The 22,211-nt window shown below is 39.6% G+C and overlaps 5 protein-coding genes across 5 annotated transcripts in view; 2 read left to right on the top strand and 3 right to left on the bottom strand.

Moving 5' to 3' along the window:
* LOC144653604 (NTF2-related export protein 2-like) overlaps positions 1-22,211 on the bottom strand; it is a 218,990-nt gene that overhangs the window by 173,903 nt on the left and 22,876 nt on the right. The gene's annotated exons all lie outside the window — the stretch shown is intronic.
* Positions 4,820-6,077, top strand: LOC144655358 (trace amine-associated receptor 1-like). The gene has a single exon (XM_078515596.1). The coding sequence runs from the start codon at positions 4,820-4,822 to the stop codon at positions 5,843-5,845; it is 1,026 nt and encodes a 341-aa protein (XP_078371722.1). The 3' UTR covers positions 5,846-6,077.
* LOC144654821 (octopamine receptor beta-1R-like) lies at positions 7,516-16,820 on the top strand. Its single transcript, XM_078515041.1, has 2 exons — positions 7,516-7,741; positions 15,238-16,820. Exon 2 carries the CDS (start codon positions 15,273-15,275, stop codon positions 16,281-16,283), a length of 1,011 nt encoding a protein of 336 aa, XP_078371167.1. The 5' UTR covers positions 7,516-7,741; positions 15,238-15,272; the 3' UTR covers positions 16,284-16,820.
* Positions 17,433-17,969, bottom strand: LOC144655089 (uncharacterized). Its single transcript, XM_078515307.1, has one exon. The coding sequence runs from the start codon at positions 17,967-17,969 to the stop codon at positions 17,433-17,435; it is 537 nt and encodes a 178-aa protein (XP_078371433.1).
* LOC144655088 (uncharacterized) lies at positions 18,234-19,754 on the bottom strand. Its single transcript, XM_078515306.1, has one exon. The coding sequence runs from the start codon at positions 19,752-19,754 to the stop codon at positions 18,234-18,236; it is 1,521 nt and encodes a 506-aa protein (XP_078371432.1).

The raw sequence follows: 22,211 nt of genomic DNA, 5'->3' as shown, positions 1-22,211 counted from the left end.
TGGGTAAATGTAGCAGGTCCCATTTTTTTCCGCACGGATGGATTACATTGCAGGCTAAGGAGACTGGGAAATATTGATTTCGGATCACGTGGACCAGGGGTGGACAAAGGAGGCGGCGAACAAAATCAAAGATCTCTTCGAGATATCGACTTTTTTTGCATGAAGTTAGTATGAGTAGAAGGTTTATCCTGGGCATTGTTGTTCGAACATATCATGGAAGAATTCAAACGTCTTTCAGTTCAAGCATTTTTTTATTTTCGCGGAGTAAATGCTGTACTTGTCAGTCGCGACGGCTGGGTGCTTTGCGACTCATATACTTTGGCTTGGTTAAAAAAGGTAAACTTTGACGTTTGCCTTTAACATGTTTAATCGAAATAGTTGTTTCCTTTCGAGTTAGAAAGATTTCTACTCGGCTTAATGCAGAAAAATAACGCCTGATCGCAGGTTAGGTTACGCACGACAGAGTTACCTTTTGTCTCGTCACGCAATCTTAACCCCACATTGAGAAGTAAATTTTCGTTTGGATATTACCAAAAGCCGCTTCTCCTCGTTATTCTTTACCTTACGGCTACACATCCCATTTCTAACGACTACATTTCCAGCAAAACAGTTGCTGTTTATTTTTCTAATGGCGATGCATTAACTTCTGAACGGAAGAAATGTTTAACGTTTACTGCTTCCACCGGAAGTAATTTCACAACAGGCTACAAAAACACTTATAAATATCACTTAACACATTTAATGATGTTGCAATTAGCGAAGCGCACTAATGACGTCACAGAATTTGACCCCCGGTGTAAGTCAAAATTCGGACAAACAAACCGCTCTGTAAGAGCAATGTATGGTTGGCGGGCACTTTGGAGGCATATTTAGCGATTGTTGACAAAACCATGGCCAGATTGGCTCGGACTTCGGAAAGCCTTACCTGTGCAACGTAGAAAGCTTAAACCGTGGTTTGAAACAAAAGGTTTGTCAAACAGCATAATATTTTCGCCCTCTATCTATCATGTGTCGAAACAGATCGGATGGCCGGCGATCAGTGCCGTCAAATTCGGGAAGAATTCTGAACTTCTTGCAACCGACGATCTTTCCGGTGCCTAAATGAAGCAAACATACAAGTGCTATCCTTCGCAATTATATAATTCGATAGTAATTCGCTATCCGCCGCTTAAATTTCTCGGCAGCCTGAATAATTTTGCAGTGGAAATCAAGGTGTCATTACCGGATCTTCGACTAATAAATTCAATTTTGGGCCATTTTTTGGATACCTTCAATCTGTTTTTCACTTACTAAAGCAAAAATGTTTGAAATCTATCATTTTTCGAGCCTTTCGAGAATCTCGGCCTCAAATTGTGCCTTTCTCGCCCTTTTTTTTCTTATCAAGAATGCGTCCCCTCCATACAAAGCCTTTGCCAAAACTAAAATTGTTGTCCGACTCACGCAGGGGGGGGGGGGGGGTATCATGTGGCGAAATCTATTTTTAGTAATAGTGCGCTTTGCTAGATGATGTTGCAATTCTAAATTGTGCAACTCAGCAGAAATAATCAATTGTCACGAAATGAGTTCCCTTTGGTTAACTATTAGCAACGTTTTAGTGTGTTCGTGCGGGTAATATTTGACCTCCTGACCTCTTTCAGTGCTTTGGCTAAATTAAAGGCACGGCGCCGCACAGTAAAATCTTTAGAAAAGCAGTCACTTGAGAAACACACAAGTCGTTTTTGCGTTAGTCACGGAGTGAACGTGACATGAATTTCCTTTACCACGTCATCTTTTGCTTTTTAAAACCACATGCCTAGCCGGAAAAATGCCTGCTTACGCATGCAAATATTTATTTTGTTCCGAATGTTCAATAAAATAACCCAAACCAGTTCATTTAAACTAAAGCCAAATCACGCCAAAATAAAGAGTAGACTATAAAGGCTATCCCATTGTGTTTCTCCGTTTAGCGTCTTCCGACAAGCTTTTGGTAATTCCCCTGGCGCGATGACGTGTATCCCGTGCTTTGACACATTCTTGCTGAGCTTGCAACTTACGTTTCGATAACGTTTCGATTCTCAAAATACCGTAAACTCAAAACAAAAATTGGGATATCCAGAAAATAAGTCGTTGTTTTGCAATATTTAACACGTTCCGGGTAAATTGTACGACTTGTACTCGCTCCGAGCCAAACGCTTGAGTAACACAACAATAAATATTTCACACAAACAGAGCGCAGAGTATTCAAACTGAAAATAGGTGAATGATTATTTATAGCTACAAGCGAGAGATCGCGTGACATGGGTCTGACGTAGTGGTAGTTTTAAATAGCTTGGACATGTCCAAGCGGTCTTTGTTTTCGCTATGTGATTTTAGGTTAAATTAATATTAGCGCCTAAAGACTTGTACTAGTAAAAATTGCGTTCTTAATCGTTTTAAACTTCGCTGCCTTCAAGCGCTGAACCCCTTACATCCTTAATTGGTTATTTGACGTAAGATTGGGCTACTCACGTTTTTGATTCTTACATAATGTTTGTAAATTTGACAAGTCACGTTTTTTCTACAAGAACGGAAGTGCTGAAGCACAACTATAGAGTGACACTTTACAAGTCACGCGCTTTGATCACCCACAGCGGAAAGTATTCCCTAGAGAAATTAAAACAGTCCCTTGAGAGTTAACAAGAATGCAATCCCTTCCGGTTCAGATTTTAGCCCAGGTAAACGCTATTCTTCTTCTTTTTGCTTGTAAACAAGCAAAAAAAGTCGAAAAAAAGGATACTAATTTTAGATTTTCATGGAACGGTTTGTAACCATTTAATTCTCAATCCAAACAATTTCGTTCTCAGCCCTGAAAGAGATCGTGCTGCGCCTTTAATTAAAAGCCAGTTTAATTATAGCTTTGATGATTTTTCGCTTTCAAAAAGATCAGTTTTTAATAAAATATGGAATTTTATTTTACCAAGGGACAGGTGGATTATAAAAATCGTTTCCGAGCCTATTACTGCACAACGTGTATTTTACGGAACATTTCTGCTGTGAAGATTTCGATTACAGAGAAAGCAATCTGGGGAAAGCTAAGTCCTCGTTAATTTGTCTTGGGATGTGAAATTACCACTGCAGTTTAAAAGGTGTACATATTTTTGTTCTGTATTGCTAAAACTGGGTTACAGTTAAGAGCATATAATCATATTAGTAGTCAACCATCAACGGTCACAAACACTCGCATTTACGGTGAGTATTACTCTCGTTAAGCTACTCTTCTCGATTTCTAATTCTTTAACGTTGGATGGCAAAACTTACAAGGTGCAAACATGCATGCAACTAACATGCAGATTTTGTCGTCGCATATGGAAATCTTTTGACTCAAAATATACTGATCAAATTTGAAGGATGCTAAGATCTAAATGGAAGACAGAGTGTAGTTATCGACACTGGTTTTCAGATGTTTACATTTCAGAGAGGCAGGGAAGATTCCTGGATTTTCTCAGCTGTTTAACAATACCCTATTTTTGACGTATACGTTATAGACGATTTTGATTTCGGACAAAAAAGTGTCCGAAACTAAAACCGTTCGAAATTCTTAAGCGTTCGAAATTTTAATCGCCCGAAATATTTACAGTACTGTATAAAACTTTAAGGTATGTACTATCTCGGGTGACGCTATCACATGTATTAAAGGACGATATGCACGATAGAACTCGATAGAACTAGAACTCGGATTAGGATATGCTTGTTCTTTTTTATCACCGGAAAAGAAAAATTTTTATGAAAACATTATGCAGTTACGTAACGGTTCAGACAGAATTTGCATTATTTTCACGTCGGTGTATCTGTAAAACCTTGAGGGCACAGTAAAACTATCATTTTCACAGATGTTGTTTCAGTCTAATTCGTGTTCGTAGGCGTAAATTGGTTTTTACTATGTTTCAGCAGTGACCGAAATTTTTGTCCTAAACTTGTCCGCAATTAGGTAGAAATTAAAGTGTCGGAAAATTAAACGTCCAAAATAAAACGTCTGGAATTTTTACATCAAAATTTTTTGGTAAGTAATGTAATTCGTTTGGGTAACTGCATTCACGAAAACTATTCAGTGCTGATTAAAGAAAAATAAAAATGTTGTTTAAGTCGTCTTTTGAATAAAACTACACCGGCAAAGCTAGGCACACACTAGGGAACTAATCGCAGGGAATAGTCGCAGGGGCTTATCCCTTAGTGTGTACACTAGAAAATTGACCGACTTGTGGGGCTATTGGTCCCTGCGACTAGTCCCAGAAATCAAACCAGCTTAATAAGTGGGACTAGTCGCAGGGACCAAAAATGTGGTCCTATACGACTAGAAATTCGATGCAAAATACGAGTACACACAAGGGGACTGGTCCCCGAGGCAAGTCCCTGCGACAAGTCCCGTAGTGCGTGCCGACCTTTAGTACCGGCGTACTAAGCTGTAAACGTATGCAAAAATCGGTAAGCTCTAATTAAAAATGCAAATTTAATCCACTGCAGGCAAAAAGATGGCGACTGGTACATTTACCCATAATTTTTAGCGCACTAAAAACCTAAAACGCTTATAACAACGCACACATAAGTTCTAAAATCTTCAAACCTGGCATACGCATTGTTGTTAGTTCAGGGACAAATTTCGGGAAAAAATGTGGCTTTCCATGTTCCTATTGGCTATGTTAGGTTCGCAAGGTATTGTGGTAAAATGTACAGCCGCCATCTTTTTTCTTACGATGGAATGCTGATAGTCAAACAGCCTGCTATTAATCACGTGACCCTCTTCTTTATAGCTCCACAGTCCAAAAGTACTCCAACAGCGAACAACAAAAAAACCAACAGCACAATGCTTAATCACGATGGTAACAGAAATGAGGCCTTACGAATGGCGCTCGTTATTGCTCAAAGAGGACCCCTACGAACCGCGCTGGAAAGCTTTCCACTGGTTTTCGTCATGCTGACCGCGTTTCTAGGCAACTCTTTGGTTCTATGGGCAGTAAAGTGCAATCCGCGACTGCGCACTACGCCAAACTACTACGTCACGGCCTTAGCACTGACAGATCTGCTCATGTCAATTCTTGTAATGCCGCTGTCTCTTAGCGTCTTGATCGCGGGCCGCTGGCCTTTCAACGAAGTCTCATGTGCGTATCACGGTTACACGGCGACAACTCTTGGATCAGCATCGATTCTGATCCTGACATTAACTTCTGTAAATCGTTATTTTAAAGTTGTGCGCCCCAACCAGTACAGAGCTTATTTTAAAGTGAAGCCCGTCTTGATGTCTTTGCTACTTGCCTGGCTGATCGCTTTGGCCTGGCCGGTTTATTTTCTAGTGAAGGGAGTCTTCAGCTATCATCCTGGCAAATTTTGCTGTATTTACGACCTCGATCAAGTGAGTCTTGCGGAAGGACTTGCTGTAAACATAACATTTGCGATCTTTACCTTCAATACAATCGCTTTCAGTTATTTTAGAATTTTTCGAACGATTCGGAATCACAATGCAAATCTGAATCACAGACAAGACAATTCTCCAAGGATTTCAGCAAAAGATTTGAACGTAACTAAACTTTTATTCGCCGTTGTGGTTGTTTATGTATTTTGTTGGCTTCCTCTGTTAGTTGTTGACACCACAGAAATGTTTACTGGCCAGTACATTTTCCCTCGTCAAATTTACCAGCTCTATTCCTATATGGTCGGTGTTAACAGCGCTGCGAATCCAATCGTGTATGCATTTTTCAATCGTGACTTTAAAACCGAATTTAAAAGGATTCTTGGTAAAATTGGTGGGAATAATTCAAATCGAGTAGTGCCACCAATTAGAGTACATGTTATAAACAGGAAAAACGCAATACAAGACAATAAAGAAAAATAAATTTATGGAGTGTGTTCATGGCGGCCATATTGGAGGAGCGAAACAATAAAATGATTTTCCTTTGGGAAAAAATAAAAATCATTTTTTATGCAAACATATTTTATTGTTTGACTCCTCCAACATGGCTGCCATGAAAACACTCTATGCAATATAGTGTGATATCTTAGAAAACGTTATATGTAAATTGCGCGATTTTTACGATTTGTACTGTAACGTTTGTTATGCATTTTAATGGGCGAAATAAAGATTTCTTATTTATTTTATTTTATTTATTTATTTAATATAAAAAATATAATTAATAATTCAGTTTCTGGTTATTGTTTTCCCTTGATAGGAGACTGGAAACGGAAGAAATAAACAAATAGAACAGAATTCTCCGATGGATCGTATCAACCGGACAGTCAGGGAAAACAAGTGCCAGTTGATGGCGAGAAGTGACTGAGCCCGCGGTTTTCGTCCCAGAAGTTGCTAAGCAACATGACGTATTTATACGCGCGACGGCTTTCGGAGTACATACTCGTGAGCGCTCGCGCTAGTTTTTTGATTGGATGAAATGATTCGGAAATCCTTCGAGTGCTTCAACGAAGATTTGCCAAAACTGGCACTTATTCCCCTGACTGTGGAATCACAGGACTATCTTAAAACGTGGTTCACAATTTTCGAACGGATTTTCCGGACAATAACTGTTGAGTTCCCTTTGTTTTCCAACCGAAATTTTCGGGATTTTTTGTTAATGAGATGGTAAGAACCCCAGGATTCTATAAAGGTTTCGAAATATGTTTATTCGGTTTTCCAAACTAGTTTCTCAGCCAATCAAAAATGAGATAACATTACGCGTACACGACATCATTGGCGGCTTTACTCCTGTCAGCTCCGCCTCTCAGACTCAATTTCTGATTGGGTAAACAGTGAAAAGGCCAGCTTAAAGACGTCAACTAAATGTTAACAAAAAAGAACAGTTTGTTTCTCAAGTCAAACTCTCATCACCAATTTGATTCTCATTTCAAGCCAAATGCTTTTCAGTTGCCAACGTACAAATGATGGCATTGTAAGGGTTGAAATTGGCCAAGACTTAAGATTCGGCTGTCAGTGGTCTAGCACAAAATTATAAAATTATCACAGACCAGTATAGATCAGTATGCGGACGTTACATGTAATTTCCAAAAAATATTTAGACGGAATAATGGATAAACACAAAGATTTCACGAAAACTGTAAAAAAATTAACATTTTAAAGAATGTATTCAAAGTACTCCTTTTCATTTTATAAAGCACAACACAAGGTATGGTGTGTAAACAACACAAAATATAGATTCAACAAATTTATTATTTTCATAAGCCCCACTGGTTTTGCTCAATGAGTAATATTAAATTATAAATGACGATATTAACAAAACGAAAAGTAGAAAGAGCAACAATTTCTTTGAAGGATCGGTTTGTTTTAAAATTGTATCGTTGTGTTGTCCAGAGAAGGATCGCTCAGTGACATGTACATGGCGTTTAAATCCGTTTCTGATTTCTTCTTTTTTTTCTTTTCTGATTACCATTGTTAACTGTCATTTTAATTTGGTCAAGCTAGCAACAGTCATGTAATATAATAGCCGTTCGTGACAGGTGTTTGAAAGCAGAGTGGACTACGAATTAATCATTTTTATTTTGGTTCAAGGCATCACTACGACGTCAAACGATTATAGCACGTAATTAAAATTTGTTGAGCTTTTCAATGATCAAAAATTAATGAGGCCCCGAGAAACGGAGGTACAGAGGAGAAATACAATTCAAGTAGTTTTAAATACGCTGAATGCGAGGACGCGTTCGATTCACTTTGGATATATTTCACTGATTAAAGCACGCGTCTGAAATCGACAAGGATTTTCGGAAGGCGAAATAGGATAAGGTAAGTAAAATGGTTTTAAGTGATGATCTTAAAATTGAAACATCAAAATAGATCAAGATTAAGCTTGCAATTTTTGGAATGACAAAGCCCTCCGATCCCGGAAAACGGGTCTGCATGTCAACTTGAGATGGCAGAATATATTTTGGACCATTTTGAATTATCCCGTACTCTAATAAATCATGAGAAATTCTTCTGATCGGACTCAATGCAAACGTGCGTATATAGAATAATTTGGAGCGTAGAACTCAAGCCTGATTTTATATGCTTTTTAATTAATTCTATATGGTGCTTTAGTGGAAAAAATCAATTAGAAAGGCGACGGAATTTTGCTTAAAACAAACACTCTTTGGACCAGGATTTAACTCTTATTGGGGATAAGCCTATTCTGATTACTATAATGGCTTCTGTTTAGACTGAACTGGAACCAAAAACAAACCTAAGTCTCTAATAAAAGGGGTTCTGTATTAGGGGTTAACTTACGATAGAGCATGCATGATTTTGACTTTCCGTAACATGAAAGGTGGTCAAACAACAACGTAAACAACATTTCAAAATTTCGTCATTCATTTGATAAAAGAAATCAATTTGCAAGTGACTTTGAATTAACGCTTTCAACTGCGAACTAGAAAAGGCTTTTGACTATCTTTGTCACCTTGACTGCGTTATAGGGGAGAGGATAATTATTTGAAAAATTGAGAATCACTGAAACACTGACGTCCCAGCGAGAAACGTATTTAAAACATTTTTTTTAAAAAATTCGTTCCGTCTTGATTAGCACACAAGTAAGGCATGTATATAATTTCAGAGTCAGTATAACTGTCCTTTTCTGGTTGTAGTTGATTATGAATAATTTTCATATTTTAGTCTTCTCGTTTACTTAATTAAGTTGATCGTAAAAAGAGGGAGAAAATTTCCAAACTTTATTTTCTGTAATGGTGACAACCTACTTTTTTGCTAAATTTAGGAGCCACTTCATCGTTTTCGTAGCCTAACTTGATAGCGTAAGAGGGTTCCAAAATTTGAAATAAGTACAATATTGCGAAGCCAATTTTGCAAATCTATCGTAAAGGAGCAAATTTAGAAAATACTATTTAAAATGCAGAGCGTATGCGTTGTCATCATTAGTTCATTTTTTATACACGTATTCTGTAACTCTTCCGCTAAGATATCCGCCATACTAACATGTTTTTATTAAAACAGTTTAAAAATACAAAACAAATTCTAAAAGCAAGCGCCGGCCAAAACCATGATAAGAGCATGTTCTTAATGCGTTCGCGGCAGTCAAAACAATCGAGCAGAGCCACCTTTATCAGAGGGAAAGCTTATCGACAAAGAGAATTTAAATTGATTATGAATTGATTATGCCAAGACATTATGCGGTGCTTGAGAAACGCTTCCAATATCGAACAATTGGCTCCTGGTGTATGCCATTACGCTACAAGGAAGAAATTAAGACTCGGATATCGACTTCCCACATCAGGCCGGGACTTTCCACATTTGGTGCGTAATGAAGCGAATGCAGCATGAAAGCGAGGGACAATACAAAGAAAAATTTGCCTCGCTTTCATACCGTATTCAGTTGCAACTATACAACCGACCAACTAGGTATTAGCTATATCAGGATTATAATTTATAGGCCACCTTTTGCGAAAAAACAAATTACATTCAAACAGTCGCAAAACAGAGTTTGCGCAAAACGCGACAAACTTTTGATGGATGATCAGTCGTTCTCAGAGAGCTTTTTTTGTCAAAGGTGACCAACCTACTCGGCTTTTGGTGATGACTACTAACCAAAAAAAATGTGAAAGAGATTGGATAACGGCACCCCTTTAATCAAGAATACTTGTTAGGTAAAAAAGCCTTTAATTTTACCAGGCTTTTTCATTTTTATGAAAGAACCAACAATTTGTGGTTTTCAATATTGGCCTTGTTTTGTGTTTTGTTGTAAAATTTTAAAAGCAATGTAGCGGGACAGATTAAGTAAGATGAAAGAGCCAAAGGTCTTCGGTTAACAGCGTTTAATTCTGGGTTGTACTTCTGCTACAAGTTCTCACTTTAGCGTAGTTGAAAGTGTCCAGAGTCATTCGTCGTGTGTTGTTTCTTATTACATCTCTGGTTATGACTCTGATTGTTACTGATTATGAATCATCGAGAGCTACAAGGCAGCTCTATTTAAAGGAAAATACTAAAATAAATTACTTTTCACAAGTTTCCGTGCTATTCATATGCGAAAGTAAGGTGTTTTCAGATGTTCTAACTTCCGAGAGCAAAGGAAACCGAAATGATGTAATGTTTCCTTTGTTAGTGAAAATTTTTGCAAAGTAAGAAATATCTTAGGAACTAAAATTCCTTACAGAAAAACAATCGGCTAGATCGAAAGCTAGTAACTCAACGAAGCTAGTGTTGTTAAAATATTTTAGTTTACTAACGAAAATCTATATGAAATTCAGCAAAAAGCAAATCACCTGCGAACACGAAAACTCGAAGGTGTAAACTCTTGCGAGCGAATTTAGTTTTTAATGAGAACTGTAGAACTTATCAATATGCGAGGTTGAGCTGTAAAAGTGCGAACGATTCCGCAACTTAATCAAATAGTTCGTTTCGGCAAAATTAGTTATCTTGCATTATCGCCGCTGAAAACACCTCTTGCGGAAAGCAATAAGTTTTACAATAAGCTACAATAGAAAGCAGATTTTAAGCTTGATAAATATCTTTTCTAAAGCTAAGTGTTCGTGTTTCCTAAGTCTTAAAGTGTACAGTAGCGGTTAACCGAAATTATTTTTAAAGTTAAAGATGAAGTAAAAGGTCGAAACAAGGATTCCTTTTAACAAGCTACATTTATGAGCAACCATTCAGTAGCTACGGAAAAGTAGATAAAGCTGAAGGATAATCTTAAAGCAATCTGCGACGTGAGTCAGTTCTCACCTAGTTCAAACGCGAGCTCACACTTGACTCATAATTGAAATTCTTGTTTTCCGCAGATAAATAAATAATCTTAACGCTCAAGCCCGTATTAAGAAATATATTTTTAAAATAATCCCAAAATATGCTCCTACATATTATTCCCCTTTTTAAGTAAGTCGCCTCCCGGCGACTAAAATAATCAAAAACATACGATTACGTCTAAACTACCACATAGTGAATAATAAATAAATGATCATTAATACAATAATTTAGTTGAAGGTAGTAAAAGTTAAGTGTTACAAAGTTCAGCTGGAAGGTTCTTGTTCACTTGATAGTCCATGAGATTCTTCATTATGGCTCCAATGATGATTGATGCACACCTCAAAATTAGTGGCTGGTCGCTCTGATTCAGGCAGACAGGCACTGTTTTCGCACTTTCAATGTCGACAAGCTTGTTTTCATGGATGTGAAGAAATTTCTAGTTGCGAAAACTATTGTCACTTGTATTGCTCTGCAGTGCTTCTTCGTGTTTCTTGGAGAAGCTTGTTGTTTCCTCAAATCAATAACGTTACGCTTCAAGAGTGCTGTTTGAGACAAATGTGCGTCAAGAGGCTAGGAATCATAGAGCCTCACCATCGTATGCGTTTTTCCATCATGATTTGTGTCTTTTGTGCGTCTTGTGCCAATGATTTGTTTGCCCCTAGATAATGAGCTGAACTCAGTTCACTAAGTGTTCCACTGTGTGGCGTAGGGAATGTGCGCGTCTTGTTCTTGTTAGCTTGAGAGGGTGTGAGTCTACTTGGTTGACATCCGTGGCGGTAAAGTGAGTTTAATATCAAGGTTATGAGAAAATCAAGCCAGTTGAGTGTTTATAGAACTAGCTAGACTGAAGGTAACTACTTTCACTAAATAATTTTAAAATACGAAAAACTTATATTGGAAAATGTCATCATGATCATATCATGCATCATAAGAATGCTAAGTCATATTATCATGATGCTTATCCTGATGCTCTGTCTCGTCAATTCGGGCCACGATTCAAGCCTGAAAAATTTCCGAGAGTGTATCTGTTGCCTTCGTTATTTCTTTCGAGTAAGCAAACACCCTGGAGACATTCAAACAAGTCTTTAAGCCCAAACTGAGAAGTCAGCTGAATAAAATTTATCAGGTGGTTTCCGTTTTCGGGGTATCCTGAATGTGTAAGGTGGTGGAAACACCTTCATGAATTTTAACATGAAGAAAATAAAGAAATGAATGAATTTCAAGGAATTTAGGCATAACGACGTTAATCCTTTTACATCGTGAGACAAAACATCTTTGGCACCAATTTGCTGAATACTGCGATTACTGTTGCCTTCTGTAATAAATTCATTTTTTCCTGTGTCTGCTGTCTCTAGTGATATTTGTCGACAATAAACTTCATGGTCTTCATATAGGATTTGGCTCGTTTCGTAAATCTGAACTTGCAGAGGGTGTACCACTACGAAATCTAATGTCTGTTCTTCAATTTGTATGTAATCTTCATGGCTCTCTTTTAAGTTAGCTTCGACTTCATCATGATCTGCTGAATCTTCTGAAAAATTTTCCTTTGATATCTCTATTTCATTTATTTCATTATTCTCTAGAAACCAGATTTCCTTTTGTTCATCGTCTATAAGCTTAAATGTGTCTGAGTTTTCTGATTTAATCTTTTCCACAATTTCAACTTCATGATGAAAGGAGCCTTTTTCGCCATTCATTTGTTCATTGTTTGTTATATTTGCCTCAATATTATTGTCTGTAGTCGTACTAGAACAAGTTTTTCTCTCTTTGTCCACAAGCAAAATGTTTTTCTCTTCCTCGATGGAAGCATTTAAGTCAACGATCTTTTGTTCAGTTTCACTTGACACATTTTTATCTAAATTTTCTAGTTTTGTATGATTGGACAACATGTGCCGAGTTGGTGTTATTTTCACGTTTACCCTTTCCTTGCGCCTGTGCCGTTCTACTGGATGCGAGCGCCTTGTGTTTGTGTCGTATTGCCTGTTTTGAGATGGCCTAGTTCTGGAATAGCTACTTTGCTCGTCATATTGACGTTTCCAACAGACAGAAGAAACATGACCTTGTTTCCCACAATAATTACAAATCAGCCTGTTATTAAAAGTTTTTATGCTTCTGTAATTTTGAATACTCTCTTCTTGTATATTGTGTATCTCCTGAGCAACTATTTGACCAACCTCTTCCCTGCCGAGGGGTTTATCATTCTGAAAAATTGGTCCTCTATTATCATTGCTGTTATTGTAAGGTGTTGGATCATAAGCTGTTACTTCTGATTGGATGCCTGTAGCATTTTGCGGTAATTGTGCGATTGCCCTAAGAATTTCAATTGTACTGTCTACTGGCCTTTCTTCGGGTAGCGCCTCTTTTAATCTGGCGAGTGATTCTGCCTCTGAAAAGGTTTTTGGTTGCTGTAGAAAGACATAACGTTTTAATTCTGGTCGCAGGCCGTTTACAAAATAAAGCCTCATAGTCCGATCATTTGATATATCCAGGCGCAGACAGAGCTTTCGAATCTCACATGCAAACTGCACTACAGTTTCACCAGGTAGCTGTTTCCTATTTGAAAGCTTCTGCTCCAACAGCAAAATATCTGCTTCTGTATGAAACTGTTCAACGAGCGCTTTGCAAAGCTGTTCGAAAGTCATTGTGTCTAAATCAGCAATTGAATTTCTCCATACTTTCGCATTCCCTGTTAACAATAACGGTAACAGCTCGGCTTTCTGTGCGTCGGAAAACTGATAAAAATTTGTAACCCCATTAAACTGCCACAAAAATTGTTTGACATCTTCGTCCGAGTCACCGGAAAAATAAGGTATCGGAATACCATCTAATTCGAACTCTTCGTAACTCACGGCCATGCTTTCCGAATCTAACAATTCTTAGCCGAAATGTTCCTTGACTACTTAACAGCTTGCGTAAGCGATTTCGGATTTTTGTTTGAAAAACAGTTTGGTACTCGAAAGAAAAGACGAAAATAGAAAAGAAATAAAGATAACTAAACAGGCATGCAGGCGTTGAAAAGAGCATTGAAACAACATCATATGAAACTTCGTAGGCATTCTGTTATTAATTAATCTCGCTAAACGCACGCTATGACTTGAACATTTGGCAGAAAAGGTAGTACTACTTAACGAAACAAAATCTATACTGTCTTATTTTTTCTATTTTTTTTTTAAGTTTTTTTTTTCTGGCTTGAATTTTCTATACCATGATTACACAGTTCAGTTTTGTACTCACAGCATCCTGCAGTTTCGTTTCGGGAAAGGTACTAACCATCTTTTATTGTTGTTGTACGATTTTCTTGACGTTCTGCTGATGTGCTTGTAGTCGAGAGGAGGATTGCTCGTTGCGGGAGGTACCGGAGGTCGTCTACCGCGGAGTTCTCCAACCAGATCTGTAGCGGGACAGATTAAGTAAGATGAAAGAGCCAAAGGTCTTCGGTTAACAGCGTTTAATTCTGGGTTGTACTTCTGCTACAAGTTCTCACTTTAGCGTAGTTGAGAGTGTCCAGAGTCATTCGTCGTGTGTTGTTTCTTATTACATCTCTGGTTATGACTCTGATTGTTACTGATTATGAATCATCGAGAGCTACAAGGCAGCTCTATTTAAAGGAAAATACTAAAATAAATTACTTTTCACAAGTTTCCGTGCTATTCATATGCGAAAGTAAGGTGTTTTCAGATGTTCTAACTTCCGAGAGCAAAGGAAACCGAAATGATGTAATGTTTCCTTTGTTAGTGAAAATTTTTGCAAAGTAAGAAATATCTTAGGAACTAAAATTCCTTACAGAAAAACAATCGGCTAGATCGAAAGCTAGTAACTCAACGAAGCTAGTGTTGTTAAAATATTTTAGTTTACTAACGAAAATCTATATGAAATTCAGCAAAAAGCAAATCACCTGCGAACACGAAAACTCGAAGGTGTAAACTCTTGCGAGCGAATTTAGTTTTTAATGAGAACTGTAGAACTTATCAATATGCGAGGTTGAGCTGTAAAAGTGCGAACGATTCCGCAACTTAATCAAATAGTTCGTTTCGGCAAAATTAGTTATCTTGCATTATCGCCGCTGAAAACACCTCTTGCGGAAAGCAATAAGTTTTACAATAAGCTACAATAGAAAGCAGATTTTAAGCTTGATAAATATCTTTTCTAAAGCTAAGTGTTCGTGTTTCCTAAGTCTTAAAGTGTACAGTAGCGGTTAACCGAAATTATTTTTAAAGTTAAAGATGAAGTAAAAGGTCGAAACAAGGATTCCTTTTAACAAGCTACATTTATGAGCAACCATTCAGTAGCTACGGAAAAGTAGATAAAGCTGAAGGATAATCTTAAAGCAATCTGCGACGTGAGTCAGTTCTCACCTAGTTCAAACGCGAGCTCACACTTGACTCATAATTGAAATTCTTGTTTTCCGCAGATAAATAAATAATCTTAACGCTCGAGCGCGTATTAAGAAATATATTTTTAAAATAATCCCAAAATATGCTCCTACAGCAATTCAAGTTATTTTGTCACTTACAGTAATCTTATACCTTTACTTTGCTTTTTTCAAACAGATCGCGTTAAAATACAGGAGGAGAAACAAATTAAAATGTGCAAGGGTGATAAAACTCAGCAGAACTTGACTGAAGAATTCGCTTTACAACTAGCAACAAGAAGCAAAGCCGAGATCTTTATAGAATTCACTGTGGTACTTCTAGTGGGTCTGATCGGACTGGCTGGCAACTTCCTGGTATCGTTGGCCATATCCAAAACTCCTTCGCTTAGAACTGTCTCTAACTATTTCATCGTTTCTTTATGCGCCTTCGAGTTGATAATATCTTTTTGCGTATTGATTTTTCTTCCAAACGTGGTTATCACTGGAAAATGGACATTTGGTGACGAGTCTTGCCAATTTGTAGGTTTTGCAACGGCTATGCTAGCGACCGGGTCTATTTATGCCATGGCTTTAATAGCGATAAATCGATACTTCCTCATGGTCAAATCGAACCTTCATCGGAGATACTTTACAAGAAGGAACGTTTACATATCGATCGCTGTGTCGTGGATCTTGGCGGCAAATTTTCCTTTGTCATACGTCCTTCTTGGAAACAGTTTTGAGTTCCATTCCGGCAAGGGAATCTGTATTTTCGATGTGGAAAAGTTGAATCTGGTTCACGCAATTCCAACTGGTTTCTTCAATATTCAACTTCCATACATCGTCATCTCATTTTCGTATTTCAAAATTTACCAAAAAGTGAAAATACATAACGCGCAACTGAGGCGCCCCGAGACAGGACTAGCCAGCGGTAACAGAATATCCGCCAGGGATATAAGAATCACGAAAATACTCTTTGCTATGGTGTTTGCATACACGCTATCTTGGACTCCATTCTATGTCATTGATCTCATGGGAGTTTTTTGTGGACAATATTTCGCGCCGCGCCTTGTGTATGTGCTTTACAGCATTGTGGTCGGAAGCACGGCCGCAGTGAGCCCAATACTCTATGGCGCTTTTAACAGGGAGGTGAGAGGGGAAATTATACAACTGTTAACTCTGCGCTGTTCTTTGTTCAGACGACGAAAAGTTGCAACTACTATGGCAGAATTTAACATGACCTGAATTTCTATTGGTCACGACAAGTCGATCTGAGAGTCACGTGATGTGCAAGGCGCGGTTTCTCAGAATAGTGAAGACGGAAAAAATAACGAGACATGCAAAACTGAATGGAGAATAGGTGTCACTGAAATGTATTTTACAATGAAGTCAGTAAACAAGCGCTGATACTGACTTGAGCAGAGAAATTAAAATAGGTTAGTTGAAAAGGCAAGAAACTTTTAAGCGCATTGCAAATTCTGGAAGATACGATGACTGTTACGTTTCGGAATCTGGTTTTAGTTGTTAAGCTTATATTATAAATGGAGCTATGGGTGTCAATACAAGAAAAGTTGTATGCTTTTCATGCATAGATTTTTACCCATAAATGGCTTTGGAACAAGACACATAGGCAAGTATAAGACCCTTAGTTCTTAGCTTATAACTGAGTTGAAAGTAATTAAAATAATGCCATATGGGCGACAAAAGAGAAAAAATGAACCAAGCCGCCCATGCATAGATTACAACCCAAAAACGACTTTTGGAACCAGTCCACAAGGTGAATTAAAGGGGCAGTGTCACCATGTTTTAGTGCTACTTGAAAATGCAATGAAGATTGCCTGGCCTTGCTAAAACGTACTGTACTAATCATGAAAATTGTCAAAAAGTAGTGTGGCAATGGATATGATGGGCAGGAAAAATGGGGTCTTAAAACTTGAAAAGGGGTCAAACGCCGCTTCAACCAAGAACCACGATTCTTGCTTTAACTTTAACACTGCCTTTATTCTCTTACTTTCGTGGCACGCGGTGAAAAACTACAATTACAACATAGAGATGCGATCAGGATAAGGTACAACAATAGAAAAAATCAAAAGGAAAAATCACAGGAAATCAAACTTACACAGTCCTACTCCAAACTCCAAGAGAAATACTCCGATAAACACTCCAAAACACACGAAAATTACGACAGAACGAAGGATAAATCACTTTACGAGATTGATCGAGGGCGTACCTAAGTTGAATTACAAAGATGATCCGATAACATAGTAACTGATTAATAACATTAACTGGTAAAAGTCAAGTCCGGAAATTAGCGTGAGTAACGCCACACTCCTCGCCCAAGGATCCTCGTGGATCCTTGTCTTTACTTTAGTCGTTGAATCTTGGCTTATTCGTTTAAGCGAACGGATCGTCAGAGGCAACTAACAGCACGAGGTTACTGATTGGTCGCTCGTACACCTTCTTCTGTCCGTCTCTGTAGACCATCACTGCTGCCTTCCTCACTCTCCCGTCTTTGTCTTTGACTGCACCCACCACCTTGCCGAGAGGCCAGTTATTCCGATGGGCTTGATCGTCCTTCATCGTCACGATGTCTCCGTCCGTTAAATTCCGACGCTCCTGGTTCCACTTTGTCCTAGCTTGCAGGTTGTGGACGTACTCCCGCCTCCATCTGGTCCAAAACTGATCTGCAAGGTATTGGATCCTTCTCCACCGTCGTCTGGCGTAGAGGTCCTGTGCCGTGAAGCTTCCAGGAAGGGGGCCGAGTGGGCGCGATTTTTGCGTGAGCAACATTGCTGGTGTCAATGGTTGAGGTTCGTCGACGTCCGACGGTATGGCTGTGATTGGTCGGGCGTTCACTATCGCTGCAACCTCTGACATTAAGGTATTCAACAGCTCGTGGGTCAGTTGTCTTGTCCCTAGCTCCAACAGCATGGCATCTAGAATGCGCCTGACGCTCCCAAGCGCCGCCAAAGTGGGATGCATGGGGGGGGGGGGGGGGATTGAATAACCACTCGCAACCTTGGTCTGAAAGATACTTAGCAATAGACTCCGTTTCCATGTTCGCTAAGGCTTCATCAACCTCCGTCTTTGCGCCGACGAAGTTGGTCCCCCTGTCGCATCTCAGGCGTAATGCAGGTCCCCGTATGGCAAGGAAACGCCTTAGGGCACAGAGAAATAAACTGGCGTCCATTGTCTCTAACAACTCGATGTGGATCGCTCTACTGGCCAAGCATGTAAAGACAAGACCCCAGCGCTTTGCGTTTGCGACTCCTCCTCGTGCTCTCCTAGCCTGGTCTGCACCGTCCATGGCCCAAACACATCGAACCCTACATTTGTGAAAGGTGGTCCAGGCTCTGCTCTATCCGGTGGCAGGTCTGCCATGCGCTGCTCTAGCATAGAACCTCGGAGTTTCCTACATGTCACGCAGGAACCAATTAGACTTGCAACGGCTCCATGGCCGCCCACCAGCCAGTATCCAGCGTTCCTAAGGGCTCCATGGGTGATTTGCCGGCCTTGATGATGGACTTCTTCGTGGTAGTGACGTAGCAGCAGCTTTGAAACATGGTGTCCCTTTGGTAGAAGTACTGGATGCTTCTCCTTTGAACTGAGGTTAGTCTGGCGGAGACGACCGCCAACTCTCGATACTCCGGCGTCGGCAACGTAGGGGTCCAGTCGATAGAGATGGGATTTCTTCAGTGACCTTTTTCTTTCTTTAACACCGTTACGGTCATCTCCACTCTGTGCTGCAGATTCTGTTAGGGTGCGAAGATCATCCTTAAAGCCTTCGTGCTGGACTGCCTTAATAATGATATTAGTGGCCTGGGTTACTACTTCTGGTGACAATCGCTGGTCTGGCTCACGTTGAGATGCTATGTCTGCTTTGTTCCTCCGCTTGAATCGCCTAACTTTGGCAATAAGGACTGCAATGGCGCGCCTGAGTGATTGCCAGGACGAAAACGTCTCGAAAACTCCTTTGTGAAGTGTACCGGATTCCTGTCGTTTAGTTACACAGGTCTTGACCTCCTTGCGTACCTCTGGATCATCTGCGCTAATGGAAACGTGATTGGCGTCGAGTACTGGGGCGATGCCTTTCGCGTTTCTTAAAAAGGCGGGTCCGCTAAGCCAACCCGATTCTGTCAGGTCTTTCGCCTGTAGGCCGCGTGTCGCCAGGTTAGCGGGGTTGTTGCTGCTTTCCACGTACCTCCACTGGTCTGGGCTAGATATCTTGCGTATGATCTCTACGCGGTTTGCAACGTAGACATAGAACCTTCTGCTTTCGTTGCGAATATAACCGAGGACAACCCTCGAGTCGGTGTAGAACACCACTTCCGATACTGCCATATCTAACTCCTTTGCAACTTTGTCTTCGGCTTGAGCTGCCAGTACGGCACCACAGAGTTCGAGACGTGGAATGCTCACGGGGTTGATAGGCGCTACCTTCGCCTGGCCAAATACGAGGGATACGGCCACTTCCTGCCTGGCGTTGAACAGGCGGAGGTAAACGGCTACTCCAATTGCTCGCTGACTTGCATCTGAGAATGCATGGATTTCGGCTCTGGTGATTGGTCCGAATTCTCTCGGGTGATAACATCGTCGCACATGGACTTTCTCCAAGTCTGGGAGAGCATCTCTCCAGCTCCTCCATCTGTTCGCAGGACCCTCTGGAAGTGGGTCATCCCAGCCTAGAGGTGCAGTGGCAGTCGTATTCTTGCCCATGGCTACTAGCTCTTGAAGAAGTAATCTGCCCTCCAACAAGACCGGCGCAGCTAGACCCAAAGAGTCATAGATTGAGTTCACCAGTGATAAGACTCCGCGACGGGTGAAGGGTCTGTCAGGCGTCGATACCTTGTACGTAAATACGTCTCTCTCCAAATCCCAAAAGACTCCTAGAGAACGTTGTGCTGGTAGTTCATCATGGCGTAAATCCAAGCTGCGTATGTCCCCTTCGAGCAACTTTTTTCCTCTCGAGCAACTTTTTCCCCTTCGAGCAACTTTTTTCCTCTCGAGCAACTTGCATTTTGAGCAATTTCCAGACCAAAGATCTCCGAAGATTATCCGAGTGTTGTTCAAAGGCAATACGAACGTTTCCGAAGATTTACGAAGTTTGCCGAAGACTTTCGAGGAACCTCTGAAGACATTTCAACTTTCGGCTCATTTTGCATTAAAACATTACAAAACTCGTCAGCAAACATGACGTCATTGATATCTTCACGATTTTTCTCAGTTAAAGAAATCCTTGTTAAGGTCGCGCAGGACCCTTGCAGTCATTAGTATGTATTTATTTAAAGAGTATGCACGAACTGCCGGACGACTGAAGCCGACAACAAACGAAATATTCATGAGAATGTTTGTTTTTAAACTCTTTTGTACAAGTAATTACTAGTAATTGTTCTCAGCTTTGTGCCACGTGCGCTGGAACATAGGGAATTATCATAATTAGATTCACAGCTTTGAATAATTATATCACACGTTGTTGTAAACATTGATTCGGAAGGTCTTCGGAAGCCTCTAAACCTGCAATTTTGTGTCCAAGTTTTCTCCGCCGACATAGAATTTCAAGAGTTGATTCGCGGGGAACATAAACTTGATGTACTCTATTGTGCTATGACTAGAGCGAATTTTTAAATTTCCTTCTCAAAATGAAGATAGCACGTTTCAAAGTTTAGATTTCACATTTTTGCTCTCTTAGAAGCCATTAACTTGTAGCAGTTTTTGAAATCGAAAATTTCGTTCCAGCCATAGCACAAAAGGGGTTATGATTTATCACTAGGCTATATAATCATTTAATTCGGTGCGCTGTGCTAGCTGAAAACTTGGACACAAAATCGCATTATCTGCAGTTAAACTTTTAAGGGCTTGTAACATCACAGACAACGATCACCTCTCAGTATAAGGACAATCATGATATAATTCCATCATCTCCGAATATCCTTGTTAAATTTTAGAGGAATCAATGTTCAAAATGTAGTGAATTAAAGCTTTACAAGATAGCACTCCGTCAAGAAATTTGGCTAATGAATTTATTAATGAGCAAGGGTCCCGCGCGACCTTAATTAAAATTTTTTCCCTTAATTTGTTATTTAGATACTTGTTTTGCTGTAAAATTGCATAAAACTGCTTGGAAATCTTACTCTCAAATAGAAACTAGCATATATTTAGAGAAATTCTCGTGATTAGAAGCAGCGTTTTGGATTTTTTGGACCAACTTTCGAGCAACTTTTATTATCAGAAGCAACTTTTTTGGATTTTTGGAGCAACTTTTGAGCAACTTTTTGAGAAATTACGGGCAACTTTTGGGGGGAAATCTCGAGCAACTTGTGGAAAGACCTAGGCGCAGTACCGATGCGGTGCTCGTTCGAGGAATTCCGTTTAACTTAAAACAGCACTACAAAACAACTCTAAAACAACAAAGGCGATGTTTTGCAGTTCTAAGTGATTGTTTTACTGCTTGCCCATTAGTTTTCTATCCAACATTCTTACAACACGTAGTTCTCTAAATGTTGTGAAATCCTCTAACTTTGCCAGGATAGCTAGCTCCACTTCTTTCTTTAGCAAGAGACGAATACTGACAATCAAAAGACGCTATTTTCAATTACTGTAAAAGATAAGATTCTTAACTTGGCTGCGTCCACATTTTAAATAAGCGCCGCCCTCAAATAAGCGCAGCCCTCGATTTAGCGCCGCATTCGAGGCGCGAAAAATTTAATGAGCGCCGCGGCGCTTATTCGAGTAAATACGGTATCTTAAAACGTGGTTCACAATTTTCGAACGGATTTTCCGGACAATAACTGTTGAGTTCCTTTTGTTTTCCAACCGAAATTTCCGGGATTTTTGGTTAATTAAAATTAATGGTAAGTAACCCAGGACTCGATAAAGGTTTCGAAATATGTTTAGTTGTTTCTCAGCCAATCAAGCAGGAGATAACATTACGCGTAATTCATTGGCTTTACTCCTGACAGCTCCACCTCTCGGGCTCAATTTCTGATTGAGCAAACAGTGAAGAAGCCAGCTTAAAGACGTCAACTAAATGTTAACAGAAAAGAACAGTTTGTTTCTCAAGTCAAACTCTTAGCACCGATTTGATTCTCATTACAAGCTCAACGCCGTTTTAGTTGCCAACGATTTTCTCTATTTCTATACCAATGATAGTATTGAAAGGGTTTGTGCCGGTGG

The sequence above is a fragment of the Oculina patagonica genome, chromosome 5 (genome assembly GCF_052425735.1).
Source record: "Oculina patagonica isolate OP01 chromosome 5, crgOcupat, whole genome shotgun sequence".
In the NCBI taxonomy this organism is placed as follows: domain Eukaryota; kingdom Metazoa; phylum Cnidaria; class Anthozoa; order Scleractinia; family Oculinidae; genus Oculina; species Oculina patagonica.
The sequence above is the reverse complement of the archived record's forward strand: the minus strand, read 5'-3'. Positions and strand labels throughout refer to the sequence as shown.